At 41.4% G+C, this 18,587-nt stretch overlaps 1 protein-coding gene and 1 long non-coding RNA gene across 4 annotated transcripts in view; both read left to right on the forward strand.

The window, feature by feature from the left end:
• PROX1 (prospero homeobox 1) overlaps nt 1-12,216 on the forward strand; it is a 76,853-nt gene extending 64,637 nt beyond the window's left edge. For both annotated transcript variants that reach the window (XM_082217507.1, XM_082217508.1), the window contains one exon: nt 4,397-12,216. In XM_082217507.1, coding sequence (XP_082073633.1) covers nt 4,397-4,582 — 186 coding nt within the window. In that variant the 3' untranslated portion in view covers nt 4,583-12,216. The remainder of the gene's footprint in view (nt 1-4,396) is intronic.
• Nucleotides 1-18,587, forward strand: part of LOC309529784 — a 760,251-nt gene that overhangs the window by 471,096 nt on the left and 270,568 nt on the right. The gene's annotated exons all lie outside the window — the stretch shown is intronic.

Here is an 18,587-nt window from a genome sequence, read left to right on the forward strand (position 1 = left end):
CTGTTTCATAGAGAAGCTGTAGGAGCTCTTAATCATCTGCTATAATTGAATAATTTGGGGTCATCTCCAAACCTGGCTACCTTACTGTTCACCTCTCATCAAGTTAACAGTGAGAGTCCGCAGACCCTTGAAGGGCCCTGCTGTTTACACTTCACATAGCATCCATTTATTCCTGCCCTCTGTTTCCTACTGTTCTAGCTGTTCCTGTAAGCAGCAGTGGCCAGCATGCAGGGGAGAGGCGGTGCTTACCTGACCTCCTGACAGCTGAGCTGCTGCTGCTTACCAGGAGGGAGAGGAGCAAGGCGGCAGGGAGGCTGGCACAGTGAAAACCCTCCAGCAGAGTCAATCCAGCCCTGCTGTCAGTGCGTTTGCATCATGCTGACCTCCCCACTGCCTTAGCTCTCCCTTTCTCCCTCCTGGCAAGCACTAGTGACTTGGCTTTTAGGAATTAAAGTGAGCATTGCCACCCACAACACCTTCCACTATAGACTTTATGTAGCCCTGTACCCAATCACTATCACATTTGTTGGTTTGTCACATCCTCTGAATGACCTCTAGTAAACTATTCCTGGCATTGTTTGAATGGATTAATGAATAAAATCTGAATTTTAAATTTGCTTACAAAAATGGTGTGTGTGCACTGAAATATCAAAGTTCTTTAGGAACATTTGGGCAAGTGTTATTTGGCTCTGCAACCTTTGTCACTTCTCTTTCCCATTGTTCCCCTCCAACACGTTCAGTGAAAGTTATTGCAAAGAATCCATTCAGCTTTTCTTCCTTTAGAGCTCTCTCTCTTTTTTTTACACACACATTTGTTCTGTAGGAGTTTTCCTTTGAAATGCCCTGAGACCTGTAGGTTTGGATGCTATGTAAATTCAACAAACAAATTAAATAGGAGTTCCACATATGCTCTGGAATGATGTCCCGCCTCTGTGATACGGGTTTGCTTGTTCATCTGCTTGTCTAGCATGGCCTTCTCCAAGCTACCATATGCTTCAGACTGCGATTCACATCAGCCCAAGCCTTTAGGGCCAGTGGGTTGATGAGAGTTGTAGTCTAGCAACTGCTGGATGGGCACAGGTTGTGGAAGGCTACTGGCAAAGGACTGGGTGCAACAAAGAGCTGTAAGACTCATCACCACACCACAATCCCTGCCAATCAAGACTAGACATTGATGGGCTGGCTTAGTGTAAGGCGGTTTCATACCGCATATGGGGAAGCACCATCACAGCTCAGTGCTAGAGCATCTACTATACCTTGCGTGCAGAAGGTGCCAAGTTCAATCTCTGTTATCTCCAGTTAGAAAATAACCCTGCCTGAAAACCTAGAGAACCACTACCAGTTTGTGTCACCAGTGTTCTTCAACCCTAGGTCCCTGCCCTGATGTTGTTAGACAACATCATCCCATCATCCATGACCATTGACTAGATTGGCTAGGGATTGTGGGAGTTGTAGACCATCAGTATCTGAGGACCCAAGGTTGAAAATCACTGGTGTAGACAACATTGAACTAGATAGACCAACGGTCCAGCTCCGTATAAGGCAGCTTCTTGGAACTGGGATGGGGAATTTGTGACCTCCATATGTTCGACTCCATCTCCCACCAGCCGCAGCCAGAATGGCCAGTAGTTAGGGGTCATGGGAGTTGTAGTTCATCCACATTTGGAGACCACATCTTCTCCATCCCTGCCATAGTAAGTTCCCTTGCCTTTTTATGCCACCCTTGACTCCATTTCTTTTTTTATGAGGGCACTTAAGTTCTCTTTTCTAATCTGTAGCACAACTCTGAAGGGGGAAATGTCTGTTGTTTTTGAATACTTAACCAAACCTACAGAAAAATATTTGACTTTATTTATCAAATATTTGTTATCTTTCCATAACATTTGGCAAATACCTCCCACCCTCCCCTAACTCCCAGCCCTCCATAATCAGATTTGGACAATAACAAGAGCTGTCGTTTTCAAGGGAAGGATTCCTAGAACTATACAGCCTCTGATTATGGACCCCTACAAACACCAGCACCAAATAGTTAGTGCATTTAGTGTTTATATGACTAAAGAGTCAAACACAGCGGTGTGTTGTCGAACTATTTTTCCCTAGAAAAGACGGACATTTTTTTCAATCCTGAATATTGAATGCCCCCCCCCCCCCGTCTCTCTTTGCATATCACGCCTTCAGTATTATGAGTCAATATGCCATTTGCAAATGACACTCAGTGTTTGGGTCCAAATTCCACCCTCTAGCGCATGCAAGCGACTCCCACTGACTTCAGCAGCAGCTGATCACATGTCTGCCTCATGGCAAAACCTGGCTCCTAGATCACTGCTGTGTCATCTGCTACAACGGGCGAGAAAGCTTTCAGTGCTTTGTTACAGGAGGAGACGTTTAAGGTCTTCTGTATGAAGTGTGAAGAAGGTGGATGAACAACTCCTTTAAGAGCAGCTGGGAGGAGAGGGTTTTATTAGCCGGATCTGAAATTACAGATAGTCAGTGGTCCATGCCTTCAGGAAAGTTGTTTGAATGGGATATGCCCCAAAATGCATAGAACAATGCTTGAGCTGAACATAAAAAGTTGGCTTAATCAGGTCAAACTATCCATGTGGCTCATCGACCAGATGACACACCGGCCTGGCAATTGTTTATGCCCCCACCAACCACGCAAGATCTCACCAATTTTGACTAAAGGAAATAAATCTAGATTAGACCCTGATCTAGGGTGGACACAGAGAGGTTTAAGCACCCTAATGAGGATGCAAGTTGTCCCCTCCCAGATGTGTCATCTGCTGAGCAGGGAGGGACAGTACAGTGGTGCCTTGGGGTAAGTACTTAATTCATTCCGGAGGTCCGTTCTTAACCTGAAACTGTTCTTAACCTGAAGCACCACTTTAGCTAATGGGGCCTCCTGCTGCCGCCGCAGCATGATTTCTGCTCTCATCCTGAAGCAAAGTTCTTAACCCAAGGTACTATTTTGGGATAGCGGAGTCTGTAACCTGAAGTGTCTGTAACCTGAAGCGTATGTAACCCGAGGTACCACTGTAATCTCCTTCCTCAGCTCTTTTGCACAGACTATCATCAGAGGAGGGGCGGGGGGCGGGAGCTGTGTGCCTTTGGCCACTCCCACTGCTGGCATGTGCAGTCCCAGGTCTTCAGAATCTCTGCTGACAAGGGTTGGATTGTGAGGGGCCACCCGCATGGGATGGGCATGACAAAGTGGGCTTGAATCTGCAATAAATAATACTGTAAGAGTTTCCTGCGGGGAGTAAGCTCCATGCAACTTGCTTGGCTGCATAGATTCAACTTGCAAAACAAATGAATGAAAAGGAGGTGATTTAGAGGAAGTTGCCTTCATGACAAGGGCACTTGTCTCCAACCCACAGTTGCAGAAGATGCTGGAAGCTGCCCGTCCATGTGCAATGATTTCCAATATGCCAGATAGACTGGGTTGCCATTTAGAAACCTAATGGGTCAGAAAGAACCTGGGTCCCTGGTCACAACACAGACACACACCAAAAGCATAAGGGTGTGTTTTTATCTGAACACTCATGTTGAAGGGGGCTTGTAATGTCTGAGTGCAAGGAAATGTTATGGGAGCACAACAAACAAAGCACCTTCTCAGCCAGGCCATTTGAAGGGGGCTTTACTAGGTGCTCCTAGATACCCTTACTTCTTTGCTGGGCTTTCAGAACTAGCTGGGACCAGAATAATAATAACAATATTTATTTATTTGTACCCATCTGACTACGTTGCCCTAGCCATTCTGGGCAGCTTCCAAATAATATATAGAAAAACAATCACAACAGAGCATCACACATTAAAAGAGTCCCGATACATGGCTGCCTTCAGACGTCTATGGAAGGTCGTATAATTATTTATCTCTCTGCCATCTGATGGGAGGGCGTTCCAGAGGGCAAATAATAATAAAAATATTAATAGAGTATGCTGGAATTAAGAGGCAATGTTCTTTTCAGCACATGCTAAATTCTCAGAGAATAGAGGAAGAAACACATCAATATTTGGGCAAAAAGCCCCTGCAGATCTTCAATAGCTGTGTATTATTGCTCTTTGTATTTTTTATTTTTTTTACTCTTTCCATTGCCTTCCTCTGCTAATTATATCTTATAAATCCAGCACCCACTAAACCCAGATGTTCATATTTTAATACCTACATTCTGTGGTTCAACTTTGCAAAGCTAGCTAACACATGTTTTAAAAGTTATTACTATTGTACTATATATAACAGCCTTGCCTAAGAGAATAGAGGCCTGCCGCATTTAGAAAATGCAGGTGCTATGTAAGCTCCCTTTTGAAAGCAAGAACTTAGCTCAGTTTCCTTTGAAGACCCAGAGACTTGAAACTGAAAACTTTTATTAATGCCATTGTCTCCTTGTATCAGCAGGTTCCAGAGAGATTCCTGGAAGTGGCTCAGATCACATTACGAGAGTTTTTCAATGCCATTATCGCAGGCAAAGATGTTGATCCTTCCTGGAAGAAGGCCATATACAAGGTCATCTGTAAGCTGGACAGTGAAGTTCCTGAGATTTTCAAATCCCCAAACTGCCTCCAAGAGCTTCTCCATGAGTAGAGATTTCAACCACTATTTATGAATGTATAAAAAATTAGCAGACCCCATTTTTGATGCCCATGTTGTGCATGTGAGTGTGTGTGTGTGTACGTGTGTCTATATTAATTTCATTCATATATATATATATATATATATATATATATATATATATATGGAATCAGATAAGAATCCACCATGAGTATTTTTATTTGATAAGTAACAAGTTGATAATTATTTTAACTCCAAGTTTTGTTTTACTTTTGCCCATGATTTTTAATATTTGGAAGGGGAAACAATTGGGTTACTTTTCTTTTTCAGGGAGAAGAATGTTTTGAAGTGTGTGCAAGCCTGTTTTAGTAAGTTTAGGGCATTACATTTTGCTACAAAGTGGCATTTTGTCTTAGACAAATGTCGCATCGCAATCCTACAATGATGTTTTCTTCGTTTGTACGAAGCTCGCGGCTCTAGGGAGGCATTTTACAAGCGTAGAGCTTTCTAAATTTTAGCTCAACTGTTCATTGAAGGCGGTAGATTTTTTGTGTTATAGTTTAGAAGACATATAAACAACCATTTCAGTTACTTAGACGTCAAAAGCAGTATCTATCCACACCAGTCTTCATGCTTTTCTCTTACAAGAACAACATATGCCCCCCCAAATCATTTTGCCCCATTTTCCAGTGCCCCTAGATGCTGCTGTAGCCATGTGCATCTTCTGCCACATACCCTATTGCAATGTTCTTCAACCTTCTGTCCCCAGATAGTGTAAGGTCATAAAACCATAGAATTGGAAGGGACAACATTCATCATTGGACAACAGTTCTCATCAGCCACAGCCATTAGCCAATGGTTAGGGAAGATGGGAGTTGTAGTCCAACAACATCTGGAGACTCAAGATTGAAGAAAACTGCTCTACTGCAGTGATTTCCCCACCTTGCCCATCCCTTCAGTAAGGTTGGGAATGGCGATGAAGAGTTTCTGTGAACCCACTGTAGGCCTGAAAAGGCTCGATTTTGGATTGGACCAAGATTCCAGCAAGGTTCGGGTCCAAACAGATTAGGGAGATGGAGCTAGAACCCCAAATTCCAGTGCCGAGAGTTTCGCTCACTTTTGGGCTTTGCTCCCACCACTGTTCACCTAAATCTTGCCGCCGCCACCACCCAACTGCATTTCAAACAAAGCAATACTGCACAAAACATAAAGTAAATTAAAGCAAGGGGTTTTGGTGTTATCGAAGAGGCTATACACAGCATTCTAGGAGCGATTTTAAGTGTCATAATAATACTGTCAGCTTATAAAAGCAGTAGTATTTCACTCTCCGTAGAGTAAAAAACAAAAACAAACTCTTGCATGGCTCTCAGCCATAGCTGAGCATTTTTAAGTCCCATTATTTCACCAGTAAATATTGTGGTAACTCTCTCCTGTGGGAATCGGTGTGCCTTTAAGGTTACAATCCTATGCACACATACTCGGGGAGGTATGTGCCATGGAACCTAGAACTTACTTCTGAATAGATGTTGTTAGGATTAATCCGCTTTTTTAAGGTGTCCTTTCCCTTTACCACACTGAACAGTCAGGTTTCCCCCACATCCTGGGAGCCATCTTTATCAAAATACGTTCCCCTGTCCCAACCAGACCCTCGAGTGGTGTATATATTTGATATTTCACATTTTTACCTGAAAAGCAATGTTTGAAATTACCCTTTCATCTGAGAAACACTGTAACATACCTTTGCTTTATTCTAAAAATTAATTGCTGAAGAAGCAGAAAAAAGAAAAATGTAAAGCAAAGCAAAAAGCTACGTCAAAGTCCAAGACAGATTGTATTTTTCTGGCTGGGGTTGATGGGAGCTGGCATGTGGAGGGCACCAGATCAGAGAAAGCTGGCACAGAGACATTTAAGACATTTTTTGTTTAAAGGAATAAACACAGCACAATACACAGAGAGAACACAACTCTAGCAAAAATGGGCTATTCCAAGTTTCATTGAACCCAGCAGGAACTTAAGTGGTTAACGGTGCTTTCTCACTTCCTTGGGGTTGAGCAGGCTTCAGTGCCTCTGGGTTTGTAGCCTGTAAATCATGGAGAAACTTTATCCCTGTCTTTTGGGCTAGGGAAGCAGAAGCTAGCCACTTTTATTATTTCCTCAATCGTAAGTGATTCATTAACACGGAAGTAAACCTGATCAAACCACTTCTCTTCTACAACAAAAGTAAGCGGCATAAAATAAAAAAGAGCGTAGTGCTTACCAGAATGGGGCTTACCAGTGCTTTTCTGTCACTTCTCATCAAGAGAACTTTCCCCTTTTTAAAGCCACCTTGCGTTGAAGAGCCACATGGATCAATTCGAGTCCTGGCTGCAGACAAATATGATTTCAGCAAGTACCCAAGGCCAAACAAGACATGATTCTTCCTTGTAATGTCAAATGGAAATGGCCACCATATACACATTCCTGCCCCTCTGTAACATCTACTGTACATCGCTGTATGCAGCCCATAATGTTCTATGCTTGTCCACCTGCATGGTGCAGGAAGATACCACAATAGCCAATTGTGATGAAGTTCTGCTTTATGTTGTTGCTGTGAGGAGATAGACACATGGCGGCCATTTTCAGCGCCGAGTGGATAAAAAATTATGGGTCTGAATATAAGCCGTCCCCAAATCTAGCCACTCCCTATATGGATTTGTTAAATCAAGGTATCTCTAGCTATAAGAGCACAATCGTAGACTGTATTCAGGTTTTATACAAGCCAGATTTTGAGGAGGGGCAGGAGAGTGTGGCCTATATTCAGACCAGTACAGCACTTAGTAGATCTAGTTGGCCCTGATTTTTGACATTTACTGAAACAGAATTCATATTTTAAAGCAGCCGCAGATGGAATTTCTCCACAAGGTGACCAAAATAAGTTTACCTTAGAGTGGAAAATTAGTAATAGGAGTTGAATGAATACAACTGCAGTGAATTGATAAAATAACCAGCTTTTTTCTTAAAAGCTCGCTGTTAGTTTTAAATGCTTTCTTCAGTGGTCTCCCTTTTTCTTTGGGCATTTTTGCAAAGGTGTAGTGTCTAGTAATGTTTTCTTATATTCTATGGCACTATGTATTTGTCGTTTCTCTGTTGTCTTTTGTACAGATGCAGTAAGAATTTATTGTTACCTGGGCTAGCAGTTTTCCTTATACACCCCTTACTGGCAATTTGATACAGATTTGATACCAGTTAGCCAAGGTATCTTTTTTTATAGCTTAGCAATTTAATTTTTTTTAAAGGACGCTACCTTTTACTCCATTTCTTGAACTTTGCTGTTTTTTTCTTATTAAACAATTGTCTTTTGAGTTTGAAGAGTGAAAGTTTACCCCATGCAACATTATATATATTTTGAAAAAGCTGACCTAGTCATTGCAAAGATGCTTCATTTACAAATACTGCTCGAAGAGACAGAAATGGATGAAAGTAGTTGTCGGTGAAAAGCCTTAAAAACCTGCTGATTAAAAACAAACAAACTAGGACACCAGGACCACAATCTAGCGACCCTCTTCCAGATGCAATAACAGAATTTATCCATGCTGAGTACCCATTTTCTTGGTGCAAGACTTTTGCACAATAATACAAGCAAATACATTCAGGCAACATACACTACAAGCAAAGCCCAATGCGTCTTTTCATATGTAACATCCCTGGCCCAGTAAACCATGGTTTTTTAAACTAGGAGCATGGCTCTCCCCTTGCATGTCATCCTTAGCACTTCAATCCTGGTTTGTTTAAAATCTAGTTCCCAATCGTATTCAAACTTGGGAGCTGTGATACCAGTTTATTAACCAGGATCTTAAACTGCAGTTTGATCCACATTCAAGAACCCGGCTAGTAACCTGACATCAAACCACAGTTCCCTGTTTTGGACATGAGCCATAGTTTATACAGACCAGGATATAAGTGCCAAGCAGGTACACAAAGAGAGGAAGCAAGGGCAGAGCTTTCTGGATTGGCACTTGTTCCTAACTTCATAAACTATGGTCTATTGAATGTCTGAACTGCGCCTAATTGTACATAAGCTTCTTTTTTTCACTCGCCACTCTGTGGGTTGCAGCCCCTGCTGTTATTTTCAGATGTGAATTGTGTCTATGCAGTGTAGGTGATTTAGCCAATACCATGGGATAAAGGACCACCAATTAGTTGTAGTACGCTTTGCACTCAAAGCAAGCCATGCTGCTTCCAGACTTCCTCTAAAGTACTTAGTACATTTTTGCTTTTTGCATACGTACAGTTGACAGCATAATTGCCACTCTTTTAATTTGTGCACAATGGGCAGAGCATTAGGACATTTGTATATGTCGGATTTTGCTGACGATCTCCTGCATCCCCACGTTCAGGATATTTGTTCCTGTTCCAAGCACTGCTGGCCTAGATGTGCTTAGTGCTACTGCCATGCCCAAATAATGACTGCAGCTCTAGATTTCTGCACTAGCAAGTACCTCTTGCTTGAAGTACTTACTGCTGCGCTTTCTGCCCTGCTGTGCCATTGCTGCTCAGAACATCTCAATATGCTTCTTCATTGAGTAGTGGGACTATTCCATTTCTGATTTAGGACACATTTCTGCTGAAGCTTTCTGGAAATGTAGAGGAGGCCTTCAAGAGCTATCCCCCCCCCTTATGCTATCACAAGAACAATTTACCATTGGGCTGTGCATATACTTAAATTTATTAATTAGGGAGGGGACCCATTTTTGTAGCGATCGCTTACATACAGAGTCTGCTGTTTGATTGGCCAGTTTCACATGTAGTGCTAAGCTAAACCATGGCTAAGTGTGAACGTGCAAGTGAGGAAAAAGCATAGTCTCTTCACGCCTCTCCTGGTCCTGCTACTGTCATGTTATGACATGGTTTAGTTTTGTGTTATGTCTGAACTCAGGCTAATGGTTTGTCTTGCTCCAGACAAACCACAAGCTGTAGCCATGGTTTGTTCTTGGCTTACGGAGGGAGACTCAGCTTTAGACATAACGTTGAACCAAACCATGTTTTAGTTCTGGGTAGTGCAGGATTGAAGCAGCCACACTTTACATCTGAGTCACACTTTACATCTGAGTACTGACACAATTATTCATTTTTGCTAAGCTATGTTTTGCCATTGCATTATGTGTGAACTCAGCCACCTTGAAACATAAAAAAACCCCAACTACCATACTAAAGCCATACTTCACATATAATATATATTAGATGCACTTCTAGAAATATTTTCCTTATACGTGTTTTTGTTTTCACTGTTAATTGTTAGCATTACTGGTTTTGTGCGATTATCACTACTATAATTATTATTGACTGAAAATGTGATTATTTGAATTTGGTTGAACACTACAGCTTGGGGCATTATTTTATTTATTTATTTATACGTAGCATACATCAAATCACTAGTGAATGACACACAAGAATGCTAAGGAAGGAAATACAGGCAAGTCTTGATCTGATACATTGACATATACAATTCAACTAGATTTATGGTGACTTCATTGCATTATATAGCCATATTGCCTTTGTGCCTTCCAAGGCACATAAAATAAAATAGAAAGCATCAATCTTTGCTGTACTTCAAGTAGTCTTCATCATCATTGCTCTTTAGTATTCCCCATATATATATATATATATATATATATATATATATATATTATCTGACCCTGATCCTACAGATGTCCATTCCCATGGAAGTCTTTTGTGCAGAAGGGGTTTCCCCCTACTGTGCTGCCCATTACAATCCCATTATGAAGAAAGCAAGAATGCTAAGCCTAAAAAAACACACATAGGATTGCAGTTGAGGCAGCTGCCTCTGCCATGCCCCAAATAATGGTTTTGTAGGTGAGCTACTCCTTCTCCAGATATACAGGGTATAGTAGTACTGGCTGGAATATATTCCTGGGGAGCAGACCTGAGTGAAGACCATCACTCACCCCAAAGTCGGTTAAGCTAAGCTTACCAGGGGGGACAGTCCCCGGATTTACAAATCAGTCCCCTGACAAAATCCATCTATTTAGTAGGAAGTTGAAAAGTGTCCCCGGATTTTATTGAAAAAAATCTGGCAACCTTAGGTTAAGTGGCCATGCCCAACCAACCAAGCAACCAATATCCCACCAATAAAAACTGGGAGAATTCAGTTCCCAGTTGCAGGAGAGACATTGCCTTTGCAACCTCTGCAAAACCGACGTGAGCTTGTAGTGCAGATGTGCTTTTGCCATTACGATGTGTCTTTTGCGGCAGCTTTGCCTAGCGATAGCAGTTGCTGGTGTCGTATTGCCATAGCTGTCAACTTTTCCCTTTTTTTAAGGGAAATTCCCTTGTTCTGAATAGGATTCCTCACAAGAAAAGGGAAAAGTTGACAGCTATGCATATTGCTGACCCCGCGCTTCTGAGCCTAGGATGTCAGCAAACTCCCACAGGCGTGGCATGAAGCAGGGCCCACAATAATTACACACACACACCCCTCTCTCACACAGACACCAGCTGCCCTGCTCTTTCTGAGCAAAACTGTGCATCGGATTGGGTCATCAGGCTGCTTTTGTTGTGGTAAAGAAAGGTTTACATGGGGAAAGGAGTTCAAAAATAGCTGAGATCCCACACTGGCCCTTCCACCTCCCCGATCTGACTAGACAAAGGTGAGGTTATAGTGAGTGCCTAGACCTTACATTCACCAGCAGAAGGATTAGGGAACAACAACACGACAAAAATCCTTCAAATCACCAGTTTTTCCTCCCCTTCACAAGTACAGCTGTTCTTGTGCCTTCTGTGGCTTAACAATTTTCATCTTTTTGAACCTTTTCCTGCCCCTTTCCTCACAGCCGCAATAAGCTAGGTTCTTTTCTCCCACCCTCTCCCACCCCGTTTTTTCAGCTGTTTGACATGATGTTGATAGCTATGCATATTTTGTGTCTTTTTAAAGAAAAAAAAATTAAAAAGCAGGAGACTAAGTTTTTGAAGAAGAGAATTTTTAGAACAGTTTGATAATGCAAATTATTTTTTTCTCAGTCCTTTGGGCGGCATTCAATTTTGGAAAAACAACAACAAAATCTTGTAGAAAGCCAACTTTTTTGTAATAGTGGTGCAGATCTTGTGTTTTCTTAGCCTAATAAAAAGTAGTATAGAAGCAATATTTCATACGTAATATATATATGTGTATACATATACATACATATATACCCACATATACATACGATAATATATATATATAGATATATATATATGTATATAAGCTTATACACACACAATATGCGTGTGAAGTGAAAAGCTTACCTTTTTCCAATGTAGATTAAGAACCTATTTTAGACATTTATTATGTTTTGTGAGAAGAATGTTCTATTTGAAACTATGAAACATTTAATTCTTACTGTATCTCTGGTTGTGTAATGGGAGCGCTTCCCATTAAATGGTTTTTAAAAAGTGAAAGATATTAGAATGTAGTAATTATTTAATGAAGTGTTCGCCCATATAATCCTGAGGTTTGCTTTTGTGCCTCTGAGTATTATTTAATTTAAAGTGTTTTAAGTTTGCAGAATCGTTGTTACTGTACCAGGTATGTGGGTGAACATCTATAGCTGAGGGGAACTTTTATAAAGCAATGTATATATTCAGCTTGACGGTTTTTCTCAAATAAAAGGCACATGATTTTAATAACTACACTCTGAGAACATCTGTTAAATTTATAAGAAACGCTGCAGTAACTGTATAGATAGTTGAAAGCATTCTTTAAAACCCAGCTCAATACTTTTTAAAAGAGCGCTCTCTCTCTCTCTCTCTCTCTCTCTCTCTCTCTCATCATGTGTCCAGGACATGAGTGATTCAGTTTCTGTAAAATTACTGAATTTCCCCCCCTTCCCATGTGCACAAAATAATTTATTGGCAAAGGGTTCCCTCCCTCCAGGTTAATAGTAACTAAGAAATAAAAGTGAAGATTTTGTGGCTTTAAATATAGGACTTTCACCAGCAGAACAGAAAGATATAAATATATATAAATATATATAAATAAATAAATATAAATATATATAAGAAGTGGTTTGCAAACCCCCTCAAATGAGCATTGTACATGAAAATGAATCAAAAATTAAAAAAATAAATCCTCCTCTATTTGTCATGTGTATTATATAGTAATTATTGATGTTCTAGTGCAAAGACTTCTTTTGGGTATCTCTTCTGTGTTTTGACATTTTTTGATAAGCATTGTTTTCAAAAAGCTCCCCTTTCAAGAATGTAACTGATTTATATGAGTAAGCAGTTACTGTATTGCACTTAAATGTTCTGTTGAAGGAAATGCAATTTTTGTTTTTCTGTGGAACTGTTGGTTGTAAAAAAAAAAAACACAAAAACAAAAAAAAACCATTGAAAATGCTCATATTTTCAGCTGGGATTAAAAAAAAAGCTGGTGTTTAACTTTTGTGTCTTCTTAGGAATAGGTCTGTTTCGAAGTAGGAAAGGTGGTGATTTCAGGCATCTTTCTTGTTTTCCTTTTGCCATCTGAGACCCTCAGTTTATGCTCTCAGCTGTCATCAGAAATATTAAAAATTGTACAAGATATATACAGTCAAATCTGGATGAGACTCAACCTTGAATTCTAGCCCGAGTATGTATGGCCTGGACTTTCACAAGGCATTAATAACAGTATAACACTGGTAGGTCAGACTTTCTTCAGCCTGGGGTCATTCAGGTACAGATGGACTTCAGTTCCCATCAGCCCCACCAATGGCTAGAAATGATGGGATTTGTAATCCAGTTGCACTTGGAGGGCCCCAAATTGAGGTATGCTGCTGTAGGTTTTGACGCACACACAACCACACGTTCGTTTAGTGAGAAGATATTTGGCCATATAGATCTGAACAAAAGACTCAGAGAAATATATTTATTTATCTGGAAGAATCAAAGGTTAAGGCATAAAATTCTCTTGTCCCAGCTACTTCTCATATGTATATAGTTAGGAAAGTGACAAAAACACTGCCTTTATATTATTTAGCAATATGTTGTAAATAGCATTATTAAACTTTTTTTGTAATAAAGACCCTTTAATTTGAACTTAGTACAATAACTGAATTAATAAAGTCAATTTTTGAATTTTTTTTAAATTTTTTTTTTTAGCTAGAGGCAATTTCAACTGTGGAATTTTCTTTTTGTTTGTTTGTTGATGTTGTTGTCTATTGTTCTGAAGACTTTGCATAATTTATTGGTTTAATTTATCCTAATTTATTTGATGGTGTACAATTTTGTATTGCCAAGGATGTACTGTAATATTAATTGATGATGTGATAAAACATGAAGACTCCCCTGTCTGTATGGAGGGAAAAAAAGGTGCAGTAGACAATTGATTTTGGGGGGCGGGGAATTACAATTCTAGCTTGGCAGCTACTAAATTGAAAAGAAATCAGGAAAAAAATGTTTTTTGGGGTTGGGGGGGTTGGGGTGGGGAGGGAGGGAATCTTATTTTGTGTGTTTTCAGCTTTTGTATACTCTCCAGACCTTTACCTTTTTGCTTTGTACCACTTAAAGGATACAGTAGTTCAATTGCCTTGTGTGCCTTCCATCTTCTCTGAACTGAATGTATGTGCAGTATATATGCAAGCTTGTGCAAAATAAAATATAAATTACAAGCTCATTGCCATGGTTTATATTTCTTTCTAAAAAAGCCTCTCCTCTGGTGCGCCAAAGGCTGAATGGCAAGGTATTCTACAGAACACACACAGCACACTTTTTTTTTCCTGTTGGGGAATCAAAATAGTCCCCCAACATGTCGTTGAGAAGCTTCAGAAACCAGGAGGGTTAGTGGCGATAGGGAAGGGGAAAGTTTGCAACTATCTTACTTTTAAAAGACATCTGAAGGCAGCCCTATTCAGGGAAGTTTTTAATGTTTAATGATGTATTGCGTTTCGGTTGGGAGCTGTCCAGAGTGGCTGGGGAAACCTAGCCAGATGGGCGGGGTATAAATAATAATGTTGTTGTTGTTTAGTCGTTTAGTCGTGTCCGACTCTTCGTGACCCCATGGACTAGAGCACGCCAGGCACTCCTGTCTTCCACTGCCTCCCGCAGTTTGGTCAGACTCATGTTTGTGGCTTCGAGAACACCATCCAACCATCTCGTCCTCTGTTGTCCCCTTCTCCTTGTGCCCTCAATCTTTCCCAACATCAGGGTCTTTTCCAGGGAGTCTTCTCTTCTCATAAGGTGGCCAAAGTATTGGAGTCTCAGCTTCAGGATCTGTCCTTCCAGTGAGTACTCAGGACTGATTCCCTTCAGAATGGAGAGGTTTGATCTTCTTGCAGTCCATGGGACTCTCGAGAGTCTCCTCCAGCACCATAATTCAAAAGCATCAATTCTTCGGCGATCAGCCTTCTTTATGGTCCAGCTCTCACTTCCATACATCACTACTGGGAAAACCATGGCTTTAACTATACGGACCTTATAAATTATTATTATTATTATTATTATTATTATTATTATTATTATTTATTATTATTATTATTATATTCCCTGGACTGTTCAAACCTGTTCAGTCTTGTAGGAGGCTCTGGCTTTCTTCATTCTAACTCTGTCACTACCCATCAGCACTGACTTCATATTCATTATCTCAATAATCCTTATGAACTATCCTGTATGGTGGATCAGTGTTACTATTCTCCTTACTGCAGATTTGGAGCTGGGGGCACAGGTTGCAGTCTCAGAGAATAGTCACTTGCCTGAGAGATTAAAATAGTCGATATTATAATACATTTATACAAATCTATCGTCCCACCAGTTTTGGATTTGTGTACGATTAATTTTTTCAATGTGTTTTGGTGTTGTGTAGTTGCGCCATCGAATAAAGCCGGACGTTGGAAGATCCAGGACAGGCAAACTAAAATACTTCTTCATGTAGCACATAGTTAAACTACAGTGGTACCTCAGGTTAAGGTCTGTTCTTAACCTGAAACTGTTCTTAACCTGAAGCACCACTTTAGCTAATGGGGCCTCCCGCTGCCGCCGCGCCGCTGGAGCACAATTTCTGTTCTCATCCTGAAGCAAAGTTCTTAACCTGAGGTACTATTTCTGGGTTGGCGGAGTCTGTAACCTGAAGCGTCTGTAACCCGAGGTACCACTGTATTGAATTTGCTACCTGAAGCTGGTACAGACATGGATGGATTTAAAAGGGGTTAGACACAATCATGAAGGGTAACGTTATCTATCAGTAGCCACTAGCCATTATGACTGTGTAGCACACAGCATGTGTCCAGTATGAGAGGCAATCTCCCTCTCAATACCAGTTGCTGGGATCCTGCTGGTTGGCCACTGTGAGAGCCAGGATGCTTTTTCTAAATAGGCCTTTGGTCTGATTCAGCCACACAGTTTTTATTTCGCATATCAAGACGTTGCACCACAACACAAGGGAACAATAATTGCTATGCAAATGTTCAGAGTCCCAGTCGTAGGGCATATATTCCTGAAATCTCCCCATACTCCTGATTCATGTAGTATAGAGTCCAAAGTGTATGTGTGGGGAAGGGTATTATTTCTGGGTGTAGCAAAGAGAGATATCATCACACAGAGAGCTTCCTGTGTACTTTGCCAATTTTAATTTATTTTTAAGCAACACAGGCTTCAGCCCCATAGAGTTGGCATGCTTGTTAAGCAATACAGTCATACCTTGGAAGTCGAACGGAATCCATTCCGGAAGTCCATTAGACTTCCAAAACATTTGAAAACCAAAACACGGATTCTGATTGGCTGCAGGAAGCACCTGCAGCCAATCAGAAGCCGCAGACATTTGGCTTCCAAAAATAGTTTGCAAATTGGAACAGTCACTTCTGAGTTTGCGACGTTGGGGAGCCAGAACATTCCGGAACTAAGCTGTTCAACTTCCAAGGTACGACTGTATATTTTTATACAACTGCTCATAGATCTCAACAGTCTTCAGATTTTAAAGGCAACAAAATGTAATGCACACTTCACTAAAAGGTAGAGAGAACACTCCCAAATAACCAGAAAACACAGGAAGCAGAAATCACCTTTGGTTTTTGATGTGCAACCATAATAAACAGGGTAAGCTTTTTTTATATCTGGGGAGACACCAAGGATGGCATGAACTTCCCTTGGAACAGAATTCTGTAGTGTGGGGGCTGAAACAGAGGAGGCCCTGCTCATGGCAGAAACCAGCTTGTCCTTCCTCGTAAGCTGGAGGGGCGGTTGAAACTCATCGGAAGATCTCAAACGCTGGGAAGGCTCTTAAGCACTTTCCATAACACTTTAGACTCCTCGAAGCATTTTCCATCTCCCATCTGCCGTGCGGATTACCATTTGGACAGCGCGGCTGCTATACAGCTTGCGTGCGTTGCCATCAATGCGCAGAGCGAGTGCCTGAAAGGGCTGTGGGGAGGAGACCAAGTGGGGACACTCCTAGTCAAACGGCACACTTCAGATTAGACTTTAGCCCAGATACGTATCCAGACGGCTTGCTCCGAACCGTTAAATGCGACTCGAGGATAGCTCCATTTGTGCTGCCTATTAATTTCGGGAAAGGCAAGCTTGTCCTCAGAAAACATTTACGCTGAAAGAGAGAGCCCTTAATAAAGAGCGGCTGCTCAGTCCAATGCAAATGCCCTGTTTTCCTTTGTAATAGGCACACCAGACAGGCAGCTGGGGGAGGCGACAAGGGAGAGCACTTGATGGGGAAAATCTTGTGGCAACACTGGCCAGTTTCATTATGTCCACTGCCAGACTATGAAACAACTCTCGGGGCCTGAAATCCTATTGCCTATTAAAACTGGGCATGACAGCTCTTTTTTATGCTTCACCAACCAGAGATGGAGCCAGATCCTGGGGGAAATAAGGAAAAATATTTATTACAAGTGTTTAACACCTTTTAGTACAAAACAGCCCTAGTCATCGGCAATTTGTGCCAGCACGATATAAAACCAAAGGGAATCTTTCATAAATCGAATAAACGTCTGGAAGAAGAGAGGGGAGACCTGTCCCCCCTCAAATCCAAAACCTACCAGTCCTGAGATATTTGGGTTCCTTCTCTCACTCTCAGATTTATTTAGAATTGCAAACGGTGTTGCCTGCAAGGCTCAGAATAGGTTAAGGAATGCTTGGGAGAGACGTTTTCCTATTTCTGAAGGTAGGCTTCAAAGGTTCTTCAGCAGTTCCAGTCCATTTCTGAGCCTAATTTGAAGTGTTAGTTTTGTTTTTTAGTTAGGTTGCCTGAAATACCATTTTCTCCCACAACTTGAACTTTAAGATCTTAATTAGAGTCCCTGTGTATCCTGACCAAATGAAGTGAGGCAAGTAACCATGGAGGAGAGGGACTTTTCAGTACTGGCACCAACTAGTTATGGAACTACCTAGACAGGTTTGCCTGGTGCCATCTGTGTGACCTTTTGAGTGCCTGGTGAAGATATCATCATTCACCCAGGCTAACTCCTGCAAGCCACCTCTTATACTTTATTTCTTTGATTGGGAGCCTGTACAGATGTCTGAGATGAGTTTGTCTTCCCTGGGGCAGTTCGGTCCTCAGTACTCCAGTTCACAGCCACATGATGGCTTAGCAAAACTGAGCCAGTGGGGAAATTGTGGTTGCGTTGTTCCTCCCCTGGTCGTCCTCCTACCATGCTACCCAGAGCTAAGACATGGTTTCGCATAGCATGTTGTCCAAAGTCAGGATCGTGGTTTGCCTTGCTTCCAGCAAACCAAGGTTTCTTCTTGGTTCATCGCTTGTGGGAGAAACAAACCAGAAGTCTGGGTTTGCATGCAGTGCTAAGCCAAACCATGGCTTAGCCTTAGTAGCGAGGCAGCAGTAGGAATGGGCAGGGGGAGGAAAGCAGCCATAATTTCTGCTCTGGTACCCACAGGCTTGCTCACTCTCTCTAAGCCATGGTTTGACTCTGCGTTACGTGTGGCTAACAGCATCCTGCAGAGCAGCTAAGGACCTTTTTCTTCTTACTGCACATCACACGATGTATATGTATTTTTAATTATTTTAATTATTTGGCACCCATTGCACACAAAGTGTGTGTTGCGCCCTGCAGAGCAAGGAAGA

This window comes from Podarcis vaucheri (genome assembly GCF_965113315.1).
Source record: "Podarcis vaucheri genome assembly, chromosome: 3".
Classification (NCBI taxonomy): Eukaryota; Metazoa; Chordata; class Lepidosauria; order Squamata; family Lacertidae; genus Podarcis; species Podarcis vaucheri.